At 48.6% G+C, this 17,936-nt stretch overlaps 1 protein-coding gene across 1 annotated transcript; it reads right to left on the reverse strand.

The window, feature by feature from the left end:
• Positions 1–35: 35 nt before the first annotated feature.
• UNC119B (unc-119 lipid binding chaperone B) lies at positions 36–12,348 on the reverse strand. The gene is made up of 5 exons (XM_030860565.3): positions 12,035–12,348; positions 9,383–9,496; positions 5,819–5,942; positions 5,518–5,690; positions 36–3,605 (listed from the first exon to the last, which is right to left on the reverse strand). The coding sequence occupies exons 1-5, from the start codon at positions 12,276–12,278 to the stop codon at positions 3,493–3,495; spliced, it is 768 nt and encodes a 255-aa protein (XP_030716425.1). The 5' UTR covers positions 12,279–12,348; the 3' UTR covers positions 36–3,492.
• Between the last annotated feature and the right edge of the window lie 5,588 nt (positions 12,349–17,936).

A 17,936-nucleotide genomic window follows, 5' to 3' on the forward strand; every position in this document is an offset into this window, starting at 1 on the left:
GGGGCCCAGTCAGGAGACCAGAGAGGGTACGCGCATACTGTGAAAATCTTTCTTTTATTACTGTCTCTTGTGGCAAAATAACATTTTATACAAATAAGTCACCTAGTTTACTTTGGACACAAAGACAATACAAACTGGAATGAGGACCTCAGGTGAAGGGGAAAGGGGAAGAAGGACAGACCAGGTCATTAACGCTTCTTACATTCTGTGAAAAATAGATATACAGGGGAAAAAAATAGACTTTCACAAGTTCAGTGACTTTACATGATCCTTTGTGCAACAAGGGGTAAATCCACCTCCACCAGACCCTTCTTGTACCTAAGATGTCCTGTGACACGGAATGTGAGAAACATGGTGATCTGACAATTGGGCCAGGCACGGCAGCACCCTCTGCATCAGGGGTCCACACACACAGACGAGTCTGTGCTATGATTCTGAGAACTGTCCCCATTCCCCAACCTCACTGACGTCAGAGTGACAATGGCCACCAGAAGGAAGGGACGTTACAGAAAAAAAAAGAGAGTACCCTGGGAGCCTATCGAGGGTGGCAAGACACACTAAAGCAAGACTCACCCAATCTGTACATTAGACACAGCCTATTAAGTCCATTCCGGAAATGAGTCCCACTTCAACTGAAGAAACAAGCTGAAGATTCCCCCAGCTACTGCCACGTCAAGAATCTCCAGTCTCTGCATAGCCCCAACGCCCCCAAATCACCGCCCCTATTTGAGAACTGGATGGCCCAAAGACTGTGAGGTCTTCAGGAAGGCCGACAAGGCCCTGAAAAGTACTTTCCTTGCAAGACAGCTCTGAGCTAACACACGAGGAGAGGATGACCTACTTTATCCCAGGACTACTTTTACTTATTTCCTCTGTTTACTCTTTAAAACATAGAATAAAATAAACCAGGATCTTCTTTGCAGCAGCTGAAAGGGCATCTTAGCCCAAAAGCTCCACAGGAAAAGAGAGTCACTCTCCCAGGAGACTCCAGGCCAAAGGGACACGAAGGAGCAAGACACGAGAGGGAGGGGTGCAGGCAGCAGGCCCCCAGGCGCCAGCTGGGCCTGTCAGTCTGCTGGAATGTGTTACCTTTAGGCGCTTCCTCTCAGGTACCAGCTCTGAACAGAGGGCATGGTCTCCCCAGGCAGGTAGGTTTTTTCCTCCTATCTTATTGCCCACAGGTAACTGCTATCAATAGCCCAGACTCCTTAACAACACGGCCTCCTGATTCAGCTTCTGATGAGTTCGGCTACTTTCAGAGAAGGTATGACTTCCAATTCTCTCCCCAGTTCGGGTACAAAAGCTTGAATTTCAGACTTACCCTAGCTAACACCCCAGAGAGGTAATGCTTCTCAAGGTTTCCTGAGTAGCTAGCCACAAGAATCCAGAGTCCCAGGTACAGAACACCAGACCTTCAGGAGCAGAAGATAGCAAATCCCTGTGCTGTTGGGCACAGATCAAGCATGGCCTCAAAACGGTCTCCAGTGAGACTAAAGCAAGCTCTTGGGAAGAGGATACAGCACTATTCAAGCCAGAATGCCTGCCTCCTCGGCCCTCTTCCCAGCAAAAGCTAACACTGCAGGTAAGAGACAGCCCACTAGCCTACAAGACGTGGTCTGCCTGGGACACATTTCCAAGACACACTCTACTGAGCAGAGTTCTGGGCAGCTCCAGAAACCACATCCTAGATAATAATTAAACATCAAATAGTAGAAAAACTCTCCAGACTGGGTTCTGTCACAGAGAGAAGGGGTTATTCCGAAGCTCAGTGAACACAAATCTGTTGAGGGAGCCCCAGTGAGAAACAGAAGGTGAAGAGGCAGTGCTGATGTCTGTCCGGCAGTGTATGGGATGGAGCCACACGTAAGGCACCTGGATTTGCAGCCAACTCCAGTTCTGGGATTCACCGGTCTGGGGATGAGTAGCCCACCCTGCAGGGAACCCGGTCTCTTCCTCCCTCGGGGGTTAGGTGCAGTGCCAGCACACAGGGCTAACCAGGGTTTTCTCAGTGAGGAAGTTGCCAGCATCTGACACAGCCCAGACTCTGGCCTGACAAAAAGCACTGGACCACGGTTCAAGGCCACTCACGCTCTAGAATGCAAACAGGGAGCAACACCGGTCAGTGAAAGCACAGGAGCATCTGTGGCAAAGCGCTGGCCCTTCTCTCCCTGGCTCCACCTGGCCTTTCTCCCAAGCACCTAGGGAGACAGCTCTCTGGTCACAGATACCACGTACCTGGGCCCTTCCTACTGTGACCTTTCTAGCAATGCTAAACCCTGGCCGCAGCAACAGTCTTATCAGAGGGTCAGGAGTTGGGCCTGAGCACTTAAATCGCCCGCACTGTCGGACAACAGTAGGGAGCTGAAGCGCGGACAGCCCATCCAGTGAGGCCTGAGGGATGTGTGAGGAAGATTTTTGAGAACACGTCTCTCTGATAGGCCACCTCAGCTGATTTCCCCCTTTCCCAACGCCCAAAGCCATTCCAAGTGGCAGACATTCCAAAACCATTCCAAAGGACCAGAATACACATTACTTAGGTCTGACCAGCCAGGATGATTCCAGGAACTACTTCAGTACAAAAGCAGGTACGACATGACCCAGATTAGCCCCGGGAGCCTGACTGATACTATCAGAAGTCTCGCCACACATCCTATATGCTGGGAATGCCACTGACATTTTATAAAGCCTCCCCACAAGAAGCTTAGAAATAAAAAAACAAAATACAATAAGGCCTGCTCTGGCCTCCAGAGATACTACAGTTCCAAGAGCAAAACTGACACATTGTATTTCAGGAGAAACTCAAAAGTTAGGAGCCAGGAGAAGCAGAGCAAGCTCATCTTTCCTCTGGAAGGAGAACAGGAAGGCACTGCCAGGTTGAAACCTCAGTGGAGCCCCAGGAGGACCGGCTGAGGATCCAGAAGTCAGACAGATAAGCGGCCCCTACGTAAGACAGATCCTTCAGTTTGGCAGCCTTGCCCACCCCAGTGCCTCAACTCCTGGCACCACTCCTTCCCTCTGCCCCCCGAGTTGGTTTAGGACGATGCACAGGCTGAGGTCAGAGTGTGCTGATGGCGACCCCGCAGGCGAGAGAGGAGTCTCAGCTTCCCACAGCGCCCCTGAACCTACAGAAGAGCCTTCTCTCCCCGGCACAGCTCTGCCTGGAGAGACCCAGGCTCAACAGGACAACCCAGAGGAGCCATGACTACATGAAAATAAACTTTCTATTTTTATCTGGATTCCAGAAGGCTTATGCTAAGTTTTACTATAGTACCTCCGTGACCTAAGGGGCAGGGAAAAAAGGAAGAAAAAATACTGGGGAAGGAAACACAGCACTGCTTGGCACCTCTCTTGGAGCACAGGAAACTGCCACCCCAGCCTCGGCTTCCTGGGGCCAGGTTCCAGATGTGTGTTGACAGACCGCAGCTTCAGCCACCTCCGTGCACCAGGACCTTGGGCCACAGCAAAGCACCTCCCCGTCCGCTCCTGCCACAGCTACTGGCCCCCGTTATAGGCATAGTCAGCCTTGTTGTGCATTATCAGCTTGTTGTCGACAAAGTAGAAGCTGTCAGAACGGGTCTCATAGGGATTTTCAATCATCAGACGAACTGCAAGTCAGGGAAAGGAAAAAAGCAAAGACTTATGTGTGAGTCTGCCCCATGGGCCAGGTGGGATAAAACTTAGCATTCCCTCTAAAATTCGTAAACCAGCCCTTCCTGAAAATGTGAGCACACTCTGTCAGAATAATGAAGTCAGAACAGAGGGAGCCAGGCCTTGAGAGCTGGGGAGACCTGGGGACCACAGAGGCCCCCAAACTGAGCATGCTGTCCACTTCAACAGAAGGATGCAACCAGCTCTGGACCTGACCCTCCGAGGCCATCGCCAGCCTGGTGCTCCGTCAGAACCCCAGGGAGAGGTGCCCGCCCATTTGCCAACAGGCACCACAGCAGCCTGTTGACTTGGTGCTTCTGGTCCCCACCTCTAGACACTCTGGTCCAAATTCAGAAAGCTGCGCCTCACTGTGCTCACGTCCCGCAGGCAACCCTGACAACAAAGGAATCCCAGATGCGCATGGATGTAGGGGCACAAAGGGCAAGGAGCCTTCTCCAGAGGTGGCTCGGGGTATTAACTTGCCAACAATCCACCAAAGGGTGAGCTTGTCTTGGGATCCAGATTTAAATCTTCTGTTTGTTCTGGCAGTTGCCCCGACCTCTTTAACCGTAACTGGAGGGTCAAGAGAACTGCAAGTCACTACCTCTGGTTGGTTCTGAGTCAACGGTCACATGCTATTCTGAATCCTCTGGAGGAAATGCTGTTGCTGACCACAGTTCTCAAAAGGAGAGCTGACTGTTTCAAGTTCTTTGGACTCAGCCAGGCCAGAGTTATTTAGTTCATATCCAGAGTACTGACCCCCACGCTCTTTTAGCTTACTTGGCTTCAAGAAGAAAAAGTTACATGGCCTTAGATAAAAACTTGAAATACTGTACATAATCTTTTCTCGCAAGCATCTACACATCCCAGCCCAGCCTGGGGAGCGGGCTTCAAACGAGGATCCTAACAGTTGATGCGGTCATCAACGCCCTGCGCACTCCTCAGCAATCCTCACTTTACCTGGGAACAGTACTGCTGCACCAGTCAAGAATACCTGTCAGAAAATGACAATTTTAAGGACCTGGGATTCTGAGAAAATTGGTCGGTGTATGTAGACCTTCGCCAACAATCCAACTAAACTCCACCACTACTCACAGGATCCCACTCACATCCTGACTGCTCTAGAACAACCTTCCCTAATTCCTCACAGGGGATGCCAATGTGAGAGGGCCAGACCGAAGCCATGGGAATACACAGCCTGTTCTTCCTCTGTCATTCAGTCCATCTCCTCCCCGGCCCAGCCTTCTCCCTCCGGCGCCTTCCCCAGTTCTTCCTCCCCAGAACTACAGGGTGACTCTTCCTCAGACACGGCTTCCCTCACGTTACTCCTTCTGCTCCGAACCTCTAACAGCTTCCTAGCGCCTGCTGGATCTATTCTAACAGTTTCATCTAATTAACCTTCTACCTGCAGAGAATGAGAAAGAGGTAGTCCTCAGGACTAGAATTCTACTTAGCTCACAGTTTCCCATGTAGTTCTGATTAGGGAAAAAGCAAAGGGCTAAAAGGAGTGCCGAGCAGGAGCCGGTGACTAGAACACAGTGAAACCATGACTGGCCGTGTATTGAACTGGACTCCCAGGGATTGTCAGGGGCCTCCTCTTATCTCCCTCAGCCACTCTCTTCCCCGCAGCAGGCATCTAAAAGGGATGGCCTGTATTAAAACCTTCAGTGTTCCCATGCAGGCAGAGTCAGAGTTTGAAACATGAGACAGGAGCAATAGGAAACGAGAAGCCTGAGGTCGAAAGACTAGAGACGCATCATGTCCCTATTTCTCTGCAAATGAGGTCGTTGGACTAGATGGATTTCATTTCAAGGTCTGTTCCTCTAGCCTGAAGAATCCAGGATGTTCTGAAAGTCAGGGGATACGTACTGACATCCTCAGAAAGCTGGGGAAACTCATAGATATGTTCACAAGTGTTCCTACTGCTGGGAATGCAGAAGCCGAAATCAAAGTCAAAGTTTTTCAGCAGGCGTTCCCGGAAATAGTGCCGTTCGATCATCCGGAAGTTTGACACAGGTTTGTCTCCCACCGTGAACTCCACCCTGCAGAATAAATCTCTGTGAGCCTGACTTTGCCTCCTCCCTCCTCTAAAGCCAACCCCAAACCTAACGGAGAACATTCTTCTCTGAACCAGAAGAACGTCCCCCCTTCAGGAAATGCTGGTACTCACGTGGCGCCCACGGTGCGGAGGCGGAGAAATGCTGGCGTGAACTGATAGCGGACGAAGCGGCCAGCACTGACATCCACATCTCCGCCTGCCGCCGCCGCCGCCTCCTCCTCCTCCTCCTCCTGGTCTGCAAGAGCACACAGAAGCTGAATCACCATCTCGGCAAAGAGCACGACCGATCAGCAGTACCGACACCGATATGGCAGGGCAGCCAGTACTCACTGAGCACATGCTGTAATTCCAGGCCCCGTGCTGCACGCTTCACAGGATCCTGTGATCCTGTAGATTTTGTCTTCATTTTATCTCCACTTTAAAGACCAGGAAGCTCAGACTCAGAGAGATTAGCTAACGTGTCCAAAGTCACCCAGATATAGGCAGACCTCAGAGAGATTGCGGGTTCAGTTCCAGACCACCATGATAAAGAGAGTCACATGAAATTTCTGGTTTCCCAGTGTATACAAAAGTTATGTTTACACTTTACTATAATCCATTAAGTATGCAATAGCATTATGTCCAAAAATAACAATGCATACGGCTTAATTTAAAAATAATGCTGCTGGGGCTTCCGCGGTGGCGCAATGGTTGAGAGTCTGCCTGCAGAGGCAGGGGACGCGGGTTTGTGCCCCGGTCTGGGAGGATCCCACATGCCGTGGAGCAGCTGGGCCTGTGAGCCATGCCCGCTGAGCCTGCACGTCCAGAGCCTGTGCTCCACAACGGGAGAGGCCACAACAGTGAGAGGCCTGCGTACCGCAAAAAAAAAAAAAAAAAAAGTGCTGCTATATTCAATATCCTATAATAAACCATAATGGAAAAGAATATGAAAAAATATACATATGTATAACTGAATCACTTGGCTGTACACCAGAAAATAACACAACACTAAAAAAAAAAAAAACTGTAAATCAACTATACTTCAATAAAAAAAAATTTTTTTTAATGCTGTTGAAAAAAATGGAGTCAATAGACTTATTCAATGAAAGGTTGCCACGAACCCTCAGTTTGTAAAGAACACAATATCTGTGAAGCACAGTAAAGTGAAGCACAATAAAATGAGGTACGCCTGTAGTAAATGGAGGGAGCAGGGATGTGGGTCCGTCAGACTCAAGGCCTGTTCTTAAACACTAAGCTGTTTGCCTTTTATATAATCTGGGGCCTTGGGCCATATCCTAACGGTGAAGTCTGAAACACCAGCTGGGTGGCTGTGACGTGGTCTCTGCTATACAGACTAGGTCTGCTGTTGACCCAGTTAAAGTGCTTGCTGCTAACCAAAAGAATGAGGCTATAAAAGTTGAAACTATTCAAAAGGCACCTTCAAAAAATGCAAAAATTTCTGACATAGCAAAGACAAATCCCTAGAAATAATTGTGCTATTTAAATGGAAGACATTGACCTATAGCCTTGGGGTACTGCACTTCCTTGGACTAATGCCTATTCCAGGCCATACCAGGCCCAACACTCCAAGCACCTGGGAAAAGGTGAAGCAGATGGGCCATGAACCAACATGTGAGACCTGAGAGAGGGTCCACAAGAGTAACGACGGGCTCTGGTCTAGTCCACTCCTGAACCCAGGAATGAAAGATTTGTAAAATGAATCAGAGAACATTCTAATGTAAACAAGGAGTTAGTTCCCTCTCTAATAGCTACAGCCACCCAGTATCCAGCAAGGGTATTTTTTCCAGTTCCAGGCTGAACATAGGTGCAGTAAAAGAGGAGTCTTTTTTAGCATCAAACATCTCTGCCTGTGACAAGCCCAAGAGGAGCTGGGCAACCAGACTGAGTAGGGGTTCAAAGTCAGAGACTCCACAGCCCTGGCTCCAACAATGGGATTCAAAAAGGATCAGACCAAACCTTCTCAGGGATTCGAACTCATCCGAACAAGTGCTGTAGGAGGGCACTGAATCAGTGCGTGCATATTCTTAGTGAATCAAGATCCTTAAAGGTAAAGACTGGATGGGTCGTAAATCAAGGTATTTTTACAGTATCTGCAGCTGACCTTCTTCTTGAGATTTAGTTTTATACTGAAATGACTATTCTGAGCCCAGTCTCATGCAAATCCATACACCTGAAGTAGCCCTGGGGTCCTGGGAACATCTTAAGTACTAGGACCTGTGGCTTAGAGATACGAACAGCACAGGCCCAGGAAGCTGGCTGGCCCTGACCCTCCCAATACAAGATTTAAGTACCCACAAGCTTGAGCCTTTAGATGCCCTGGTCAGTACTAGATTATGACAGCATAAAGAATACTGGGTGGTGAGACTTCTCTGCTGGTGCAGTGGTTAAGAACCCACCTGCCAATGCAGGGGACACGGGTTCGATCTCTGGTCCGGGAAGATCCCACATGCCGCAGAGCAGCTAAGCCCGTGCGCCACAACTACCGAGCCCGCACTCTAGAGCCTGCGAGCCACATCTACTGAGCCCATGTGCCACAACTACTGAAGCCCGCATGCCTAGAGCCCATGCTCCACAACAAGAGAAGCCACCACAATGAGAAGCCTGCACAACGCAACGAAGAGTAGCCCCTGCTCGCTGCAACTAAAAGCCCACGTGCAGCAACAAAGACCCAAAGCAGCCCAAAAATTAATTAATTAATTTCAAAAACAAAGAATACTGGATGGGGTGAGGAGACCAGTGCTCTAGCCTTGGCTGTATAATTAACCTGAGCTGAGACTTTTTCATGAAAGCCTTTTGACTTACCTGGGTTACCAACAGCTGTCTTACCAAATTTACAGGCTCTTTCTGAATAGCAAATCAGCTGAGAAAAGCTTGGCAAAAAGAGTCATCAACACAGACCATGACTGATACTCTGAAGGACTATCTAGGCTGGTGTTCTAGTAACTAACTCCAGGGGGTGCTCCATTTCCAGTGATGTGCTCCAAAGACCTACATGTGGTCCCCTGGTCAGAAATGAATCACCCTGGAACTGCATCACAAGCACAGGAAGTGTCCATTCAAAGCTACCTTAAGGGGTCCCAAGTAGATGAGTTCACAGGTCTGGGCCTTCTGTTCATCCAGAAAATGGCAGACATTAAAGTCCAAACTAGGACTTACTGGGAAATCTGAGACACTATTTAAAGGAAAGGGCGTGAGAAGACACTGCCTCATGATCTGGACTAGAATCCTCCGTATCACCCTTCCAGAGTGTCCCCAGGACTCAAGGTTCAGGTAGGCTTCCTCACTGGAGTTTAATTTCAAGGATTCCTTTCCTAAGTGGAGGAAACATGGTAAGATCAAAGGGCAGAGGACCTTAGAAAAGTCACCTGGAAATTCTGGGCCTCAGTTCCCTTATCTGTAAAATAAGGATAATAACCCCCCAAGGAGGTGTGAGGATTACATGAACTGATGTAAACAGAAAGATGTGGAACACAGTGACCAGCGCAGAGTAGATACTCAACAAACATCAGCCTCTCAGCACAGCTTCAAGCCAACAGGCCCACAGGCAGGCTTCAGGAGGCGGCTGGAAGCAGGCCGCTGGAGTCTGTGACACAGGATGCAATGGCACACAAAAACTCAAGCGTGAAAGACCTTTTGCTCCAACTGTCAAGTGACTACTGCAATACTAAGGCCTACCTGACACACAAGGTTTGGCAATCTCAAAAAGCACTGTCCCGGTCTCCAAATCTCGAATTTTGAAGCGTGTGAAATCAATACTGTAGACGTTGTCTTCGGGTTTACACAAATAATCTGAAAATGAGAGAGAGACCAATGCCGTTAAACAATCCTCCAAATCCACCATTTCTTTCTCAAGTTTTGAAGCAAACTCAGGTTTTTTTCTTACACAATTCACTTAAAATACACCCCAAAACTTCCTTTTATGTTATAAGCAAAAGTTGTGTGGAGAGAATTAGGGGATCCAAGAAAGAAAAAAAGTGCATGGGCTTGTGTGGATGAAAGATTACTGTAACACTTTAGAAATAGGGATGGTAAAAGGGGATTTCTTTGGAAACACTTCAAAAATGGCCTATAAACCTTTCATTGGATATCACAGCAGGATAGAATTTTTTTTAGAAATCCATTTTAAAACATTTATGCTGATCTAATGGCTAATATGGTGCATGTTTGCTGAACGTATCACAAAGCACAGATCAGCAAACTTTTTCTGTAAAGGGTCAGATCATGAATAATTTAGGCTTTTGGCCACACAGTCACTATCACAACTACTCAGCTGTGTCGCTGTAGCACAAAGGCAGCCACGAACATGGAAATGAATGTCGTGGCTGTATTCTAATAAAACTATTTATAGACACGAAATACAAATTTTATATAACCATGTGTCCCAAGATTTTTTTTTTTTTCCAACCATTTGAAAAGGTTAAAACCACTCTTAGCTTGTGGGCTGCACAAAACCAGGTGGTGGGCCATACCTACCCAGGCAGCAGGACGGATCTGCTGTGGAGGGCGTGAGGCCAAAGTGAAGGAGAGCCCCCAGAAACCTGATCAACTAATCAAAACAGTACTGATCAAAGACAATTTCATTGATTTCTTTCTCTCATGACTCCTGAGAGCATCTTCTCCACAACTCACTTTGACACTTTATCTTGTACTGCCTGTTTGCATTAGCTGTTTCATGTTTTACGAGCTGACTCTCCAATAAGATGGCAAACTTGAGAGCTACTGATTATTCTGTAACTCCCAAAAGTGCTGAGATTGGTTCTGCACCTTTAGAGGGGACTCAATAAATAACCTGCTGAACGGAACAGACTTTAAGAAGAGTAAAGAATCCAGAGGTCACCAAGCTGACTTGTGACTTTCTCCAATAAGCTGCTGAGGTGTGTTTGGGCAATGGCACCACGCTTAAGCTCCTACACAGGACCTGAGTGCTCTCCTAGAACGCCGCGTAGGGCCAGGCATTAGAGTGGCCTAATTCACCTTTGGTATCAGGAGAAAGCATGGGGTGAGAAAGGTGAGGTGGTGAGCATTTCCGTACCTTCAGAGCCCCAACTGAAATCTGGGTCAGAACAGAAGCAGCTTTTTCACAATGTTTCTATGAAACAGAATAGCAAGACCTTCTAAAGATATACTCAGGCATGCAAAGGACAGTCCCAAACCAAACAGTGATGGAAAATGGGGATATGAAAATACCCAGACTCAAATTAAAGCTATTTTAGGAGATGGGAATTCCCTTTCATACAGGCTGGACCAAGGCCTATCCCCCCAAACTGTCATCCTCAAATCACTGGGGGCGGCCTCCATCTCCCTGAGGGACACCTGAGCACCCCTGGGCTGCCGACTAAAGCAGTTCAGCAGATAATAGGACGGCAGCCTTTAATTCATCAAGGGAGTGCTGGTGCTTCAACGTTAGAAGTCTGGAGGACAGGGCCGGCTGGGCAAGCAGGGTCTAACCAACTGACTGCAAACTCTTAGCGGGGAACAGCAGCAAGAAAAAAGGCATCAAGTCAGGGGTTGGCCTGGAAGAGAACAGAAAAGAGGAAAACCAGGACAGGGGGTGAGCTATATATTTCTCCCCACCCTTCGTACTATCAATGAAAAGGTGTAGGACGGTTGCATTTTATGCAAGAAATGCATCTCTGACACCCTGACATATTCTTAATTCACTGGAACAAGTGTCAAAAGCAGGATTCACGTTTTGGTTTTGTACGTGAACTGAAACTTTATTAATATTTTTTTAATGCGGCACGAAATGCCACGGCAATGTATTTGAGGAAGGAGGAGTCCACCTGCACACAAAGGGGCAAGCTAGGGACCCAAAGAGGTAGGGGGCCAAGGCAGGCTGGAAAGGGGGCGGGGCTGTCAGGGGCCGGAGGGGAGGGAAAGGCAGAGAAAGCAGCTAGGGTAGGGGTCTGGGCTGGCAGAGGGCGGCAGAAGCTGGCTGTAGACAGGTTGAGGGCGCCTAGCTCGTCAGGAACTTCACTGATGGCTGGGGGGCAGCGGCCCACTTCCCAGGGTCAGGAGGATCCGGTTAAGCCAAGGCGGGCCCCCACCCAAACAGATCCAGCTGAGGAGGAGAACGGCCGGGCCTGAGGGCCCAGCGGGGACGGGCCACAAGGAAGCCTAGCGTGGCCGGACTCAGAGGAGGGCAGTCAAGCCCACGAGAACCCCTCCCGACCAGGTCTAGGTGAGGGTGGGCAGCGCGGCCCGGCCGGCCGGAGGCGCCTAGGTGGACACCCTGGGCCGGCCGAGCGGCAACCGGCTGGCTCCGCTTAGGCTACAAGGGACCCAGGGACCGGCGCGAGGGGAGGGCGCGGCCTGCCCCGCACTTACTCTCTGTGACCCGGCTGAGGCGCAGGACGTGCTCGGGCCGGATGGTATCCAGAGCCAGCAGCTCCTGCTCCGTAACCGCTGCCCCGATGCCGTCGTCAGCCGCGTGGTGGGGCGCCTGCCGCCGCGCCTTAAGCCTGTTCAGGACGCCGCCGCCAGCCTTCTTCTTCTCCTCCTTGCCAGTCAGCAGCCCCCCGGGCCCAGCCGCCGACCCCACGGCCGCAGCCTTAGAATTCGACCCGCTCATCGCTCCGCCGCCAAGATGGCCGCCGCCTCCGCAGCCGTAACTATGGAGAGCGGGGGCGGGGCCGGGCCTGTGGGGGCGGGACCTGCGGGCCGCGTCGCTAGCGCCCTCCCGCCAGCGTTGGTCCAGCCAGGTGGCTGGCACCTTAGCACTCCAGATTCTCCATCAGGCCCCCGAGGTCACCCCAAATGTCTAAAAAAATATCCCGTACAGTCAAATGACTTTCCATCACATAAAATGTAGACGAGGCATCTTGAGAAAATGTTTTTTCATCTGTAGTCTAGGAGGTAAGACAGTTCTTGCTATGCAAAGGCAGCTTTCCAATTAGATTGCCATTTCTAAACCGTACTGTGTCAGGCTTTGGGCTAGACATTGGGCTGGGCTACAGGGAATATAAGAATACGAAAGAGGGAGGGATTGAGTCTGCTGTATTCACCACTGTATTCAGGCAGTCTAGCTAATGCCTGACACATGGTAGGTGCTCAATGATGATCGAATGAATGAATGAGTGAAGGAAGGCCTGAACAGCACCGGGCTACGGAGGAGCTCCCACTTTGTTGGGGAAGACTGTGAAGTACATAATTCATCATGTGGCCCTTCCTCTAGATCAGCCCAATAAGTATGAATGAACCAGAAGACAAAACAGACTGCTAATTGCTGAAGCAGAGGTGCTACCAGAGCACACAGGAGGGGTCTAGGGGCTAGGGGAGAGGCTTCAGGGGTGACATCTGCACTGAGCCATGGAAATTAACCATGATTTCAAGGACTGGAGGAGGTGAGTGGGAGGGGGGAGGACACTGCCCTCTTATACCCCAAGTGGCTCCTTCTCTAGAGGTTCTGGATCCACACCCTTCTCTGTTGGAGGCTTGGGCCTGACTGATGCAAAGTGTGTGTGTTAGGTTGATGTCACCTCTTAGACTCAGGCCGAAGTGAAACTCCACCCGTCTCCCCACTGGTCAGCCTCAAAGCCTTGATTTATGCAGGATTTGCTGGATCCCTCTCATCCGAGGGGTTTGGGAGTGGCTGACAGGCCTCGCCTGGTTCCTGGACCAAATCCAAACCTGACTCCACCTCAGCTGCCCAGCCTGGTGGAACAGTATGTGGCCAGTTCCTATCTAAATGCTGTCCTGTCTTTGAGAGATTACCACCCGGGGGGAGACTTCCCAAACTGTTCAGGGAAATTTTAAGATGTGTACAAGAATTACACATTTGCACATTGCAATTTCCCTTTGCAAACAATTCTTTTTAAACTACTCAGCAGTAAGTGGTTACTGAAGAATTTCCAGAACTCTTAATATGCTACTTGATTGTGAATCACCAAGAAGGGAGTTTAGCATGGAGCCATTTCACACAATCACTTGCTGACTAAACATTTGTCCTCAGCAACAGGACTAGAGTTACCTGGATCCCAGCTTTTCTCTTTTTAGGGATGATAACAAACGTATTGACGCGTTTACCTGCAATTCCACATCCGGGAACTTAGCCTACATGTATGCACAAAGATGTTTACTGCAGGACCATTTGTAAAACTGAAAAATTACAACAAGTTATAGTTGCACCCATTCATGTTATGAAGCTGTTAAAAAGAATGAGGTCCATCTCTACTTACTAGTATGGAGAGATCTCAGATAGTTTGAGGTGGGGGGAGCAAAGCACATAATCCCATTTGTTTAAAATTTGAAAGTAGGGCTTCCCTGGTGGCGCAGTGGTTGAGAGTCCGCCTGCCAATGCAGGGGACATGGGTTCGTGCCCCGGTCCAGGAAGATCCCACATGCCGCAGAGTGGCTAGGCCCGTGAGCCATGGCCGCTGAGCCTGCGTGTCTGGAGCCCGTGCTCCGCAATGGGAGAGGCCACAACAGTGAGAGGCCCGCGTACTGAAAAAAAAAAAAAAAAAAAAATTGAAAGTATATGAGTATTTCTATCTGTAACTACACAGGAAGGGGTTTGGATATACACTACAGTTAAGTGAGGTTCCCTTGGGGGAGGAGAGAATTGGAAGGGATTAAAGGGGGATATATTCACTTTTGACACTCTTTAGAGCTACTTCTATACTATTTTATCACAACAAGCATATGATCATGGGCTGCTTGTATACCTTTAAATAAATAAATAAATAAAACTAACTAACTAACTTAGGATCTGCATCTGGAAGGCAGACTCTTAAGTCAAAGGAGACTTATTATAATCTCTTAAAATTTAAAAGCCACCTCAAACTTGATCACTTTTTTCTGCTCAAAAATTTTTAAATAAATACTGCCATATAAGGGAGTTGAGGCCTGTACTCTCTCTGATCACTACCTATAAACTGTGGTTAAAAAGCAAAAGATTATGTCTTTAGGAGAATAGAAAACACACAGAAAGAAAGGAAAAAATCCTTAAATATTCCTTTTTAAGAGGCAGTAGGAAAAATTAGGGCCATAACCTCCAATCTGCCTCTGTCTCTCCTCACCAAATCTTTCTAAGGTATGTCAAAAGGCTCTTTAAAAAAAAAAGTTTTCTGAAAAGTACATATACTAATTCCCTGTTGGGTGGAAAAAGAAAAATAGAGATTGACTGCATTAAATAGCAACCCCAATGTCTCCTTGGGCCAGACGTGGGAAGACTGGAGTGGAAAGGCTGGCCTCCCTTTCACCGCAGCTTGGTGCTCTTCAAGTCCCTCTCCTTAAGCTGGTTATTTTCCTCACTGTAAGAGGTGTGACAGTGGCTGTTTTCCAGAGCAGTTCCAGAGTTGCCAGGCAGTCTGCCTCAAATCAGGCCAGGCAGGTGGGGCCCAGAGCTGATGAGGCCAAGGTAAGCAGGACATCAGAGGGCTTTTTTCTGCCGAGCCAGGGAAGTTCAGTCCTCCTTCCTGCTGCTTCCCTAAAGATGGCATCCACCGAATCAGCAAGTCGTGGCTGGGACTGCAGGCAGGCCTTGTGGTCTGGGAAACAGAGCTAGTGATTTCCATAGTACCCAAGTCACTTCTCTCCCTGGCTGAGGGCTGTTCTTTAAAAGCATTAATTTATTATTTATATCCCACCTGTTTCCAAAAAGGATTCATGGCATATTCCAAAGTCGTACAGCACAAGACTGGTGGGTGGAAATTCACATAGCCTTGCTGAGGGCAGAACTTTCAAAATTTTAAGTGCATATACCGTTTTTTGTTTTGTTTTGTTTTTGGCCGCGCTGCGCAGCATGTGGGATCTTAGTTCCCTGACCAGGGATTGAACCCGAGTCCGCTGCAGTGGAAGCGCAGTCTTAACCACTAGACTGCCAGGAAAGTCCCGTGCATATACTGTTTGATTCAGTAATTCCTTAATGGAATTCTAAAGGCACACTTGCACATGTGCAAATATATTATGTAAATATGTGTGTACGTACATATAAATATATATAAATACATATAAAATGAAAGATATACACCAAAGATAATACACCTGTATATCCTCTAGGGATTAAAGAGGTAGGACTAAGAAAGATGAGTTTTCACATTCTGCACCCCATATAAATTTTTTTTTAATATTTTATTTATTTATTTATTTGTTTGTTTTTGGCTGTGTTGAGTCTTCGTTGCTGCGTGCGGGCTTTCTCTAGTTGCAGTGAGCAGGGGCTACTCTTCATTGTAGTGCGCAGGCTTCTCATTGCGGTGGCTTCTCTTGTTGCGGAGCATAGGCTCTAGGTGCGTGGACTGCAGTAGTTGTAGCACGCAGGCTCAGTAGTTGTGGCTCATGGGCTCTAGAGCGCAGCTTAGAAGTTGTGGCACACGGGCTTAGTTGCTCCGTGGCATGTGGGATCTTGCTGGACCAGGGCTTGAACCCGTGTCCCCTGCATTGGCAGGCAGATTCTTAACCACTGTGCCACCAGGGAAGTCCCCCGATTTTTAAAATGTACTTACGCACTTTGTATCACTAAGTCTTAAAAGGCTAATTTCTTTTTAGAGAAAGAATAATATAATAAACCTCCACGTAACCAACACCCAGCTTCTTCAGTTATCTACATTCAAAAGGTTCCTTCTTAAAAGTAGTACATCATGACGTTAAGAGCACAGGCTTTGCGGTTAGACAGAGCTAAGTTCCAGTCCTCACTCTGCCACCTACCAGTTATGTGACTTTGGGCAGGTCATTTATGCCCTGTGAGCCTAAGTTTTCTTATTTATAAGTCAGGCTAGTCACTGGTCTTTCCTAGGGTTGTAAAGAGGAGATGAGGGCTTCCCTGGTGGCGAGTCCTGGTCCAGGAAGATCCCACATGCTGTGGAGCAACTAAGCCTGTACGCCCCAACTACTGAGCCTGTGCTCTAGAGCCCACGAGCCACAACTACTGAGACCGTGTGTCACAACTACTGAAGCACACGCAGCTAGAGCCCGTGCTCTGCAACAAGAGAAGCCAATGCAATGAGAAGCCCACACACCGCAATGAAGAGTAGCCCCTGCTCGCCACAACTATGGAAAGCCTGTGCGCAGCAACGAAGACCCAACACAGCCAAAAATAAATAAATAAAATAAATTTTTAAAAAAGGAGATGAAAACAGCAACGAAAAGCACTCTGCTGGCGCCAGGGAGAGTGTTTCATGAATGGTCGCTATGACAATACATTTAAGTGGCCTCTTTCTCCAGGACCCCTCTGCTGAGGGCAGGCACCCTGGGCAGGGAGAAGCCATGGAGCTGGATTGAAAAGTGCGGTGACCAAAAAGAACAGTCAAGTCAGAGCAGAGAGGAAATGAGCTGGGGACAAAGGCTTGAGGAAGCAACAGACGGAGTCAAGTAGAAGCCGTAAGAAAACCCAGGAGAGGAAGTCTTAGGACAAGGCCCCAGCCAAAAACTAAGTGGGGTTATTTTTCACTAATATAAGTGGTTAGCAACAAACAAAACTAAGACTCTTGGGCCAGAGTACCGCGGTGAGGTGCCTACCATCTCAGGTTGCTAGAGAGCAGAGGCCTGCCCACTCCACACCTCTGTGCTTCACCTCTGTTGACCCCTCACCATTGCTATGGCAACAGGCTTTCCAGTAAATGTTGGAAAAACTCATCTCTCTTCCTCTATGGGGGGTGGAGGGGCATGGGGTACTAAGTATGGAGAAAGGTCCGACACACCGGCTCCAGCCAACCGGGAGCCTGATTTCCTTAGTGAGATTAAGATCTGGACCCAAAAAAAAAAAAAAAAAAAAGGATCTGGACCCAAGAGTGGTTTAACCCAACCCCCCCCACTTGGCCCAAGATCTTCTGTCAGACAGTTTCCCTCCCTGCGAGTCCCTAGAGCAGGGCTTCTTCAGGTCTCTTCCCCATTTGGCAGCTCATGCGAAGCTACTTGAAATAGTAACAGCCAAGTCTAAATTAGTAAAGAACTCCAGTTATGGGTGGGTTCAAGCTAAGAATGAGGCTCTGTGGGCCTCCTGGCTTATTTGGGCCCTGAGAACAGACTCCATCCACACAGGCTTCATTCTTAGAGCTGAGCACTGAATTCTGCCCTTCAAGGGATAACTGAGGGAGGTAGGCCAAGCTCTCCCTCCCATTCCCCAAACCAGCAGCCTCCATTCCTGCTTGGAGAAACACAGCACATGGCATCAGGCGGGGAGTGGAAGGCTGCAGAGAATAATGATTAAGAGCAAGAGTCCTGGTGTAAAACCTCAGTTCTGCCTTTTGCTGGCTGTGTGGTCTTCGGCAAGTCACCTCACCTCTTAAAAGTA

Source organism: Globicephala melas, chromosome 13, assembly GCF_963455315.2.
Source record: "Globicephala melas chromosome 13, mGloMel1.2, whole genome shotgun sequence".
Lineage (NCBI taxonomy): Eukaryota > Metazoa > Chordata > Mammalia > Artiodactyla > Delphinidae > Globicephala > Globicephala melas.

What these genes read in the sequence shown, in the direction of transcription:
- UNC119B (XM_030860565.3), bottom strand. Translation starts at nt 12,278, where the DNA reads ATGAGCGGGTCGAATTCTAAGGCTGCGGCCGTGGGGTCGGCGGCTGGG. An exon ending in CCTCAGCCGGGTCACAGAGA is followed by an intron (nt 9,497 to 12,034) that starts GTAAGTGCGGGG and finishes TCTCATTTTCAG; the next exon opens with ATTATTTGTGTAAACCCGAA. An exon ending in TGCCAAACCTTGTGTGTCAG is followed by an intron (nt 5,943 to 9,382) that starts GTAGGCCTTAGT and finishes GTGCTCTTGCAG; the next exon opens with ACCAGGAGGAGGAGGAGGAG.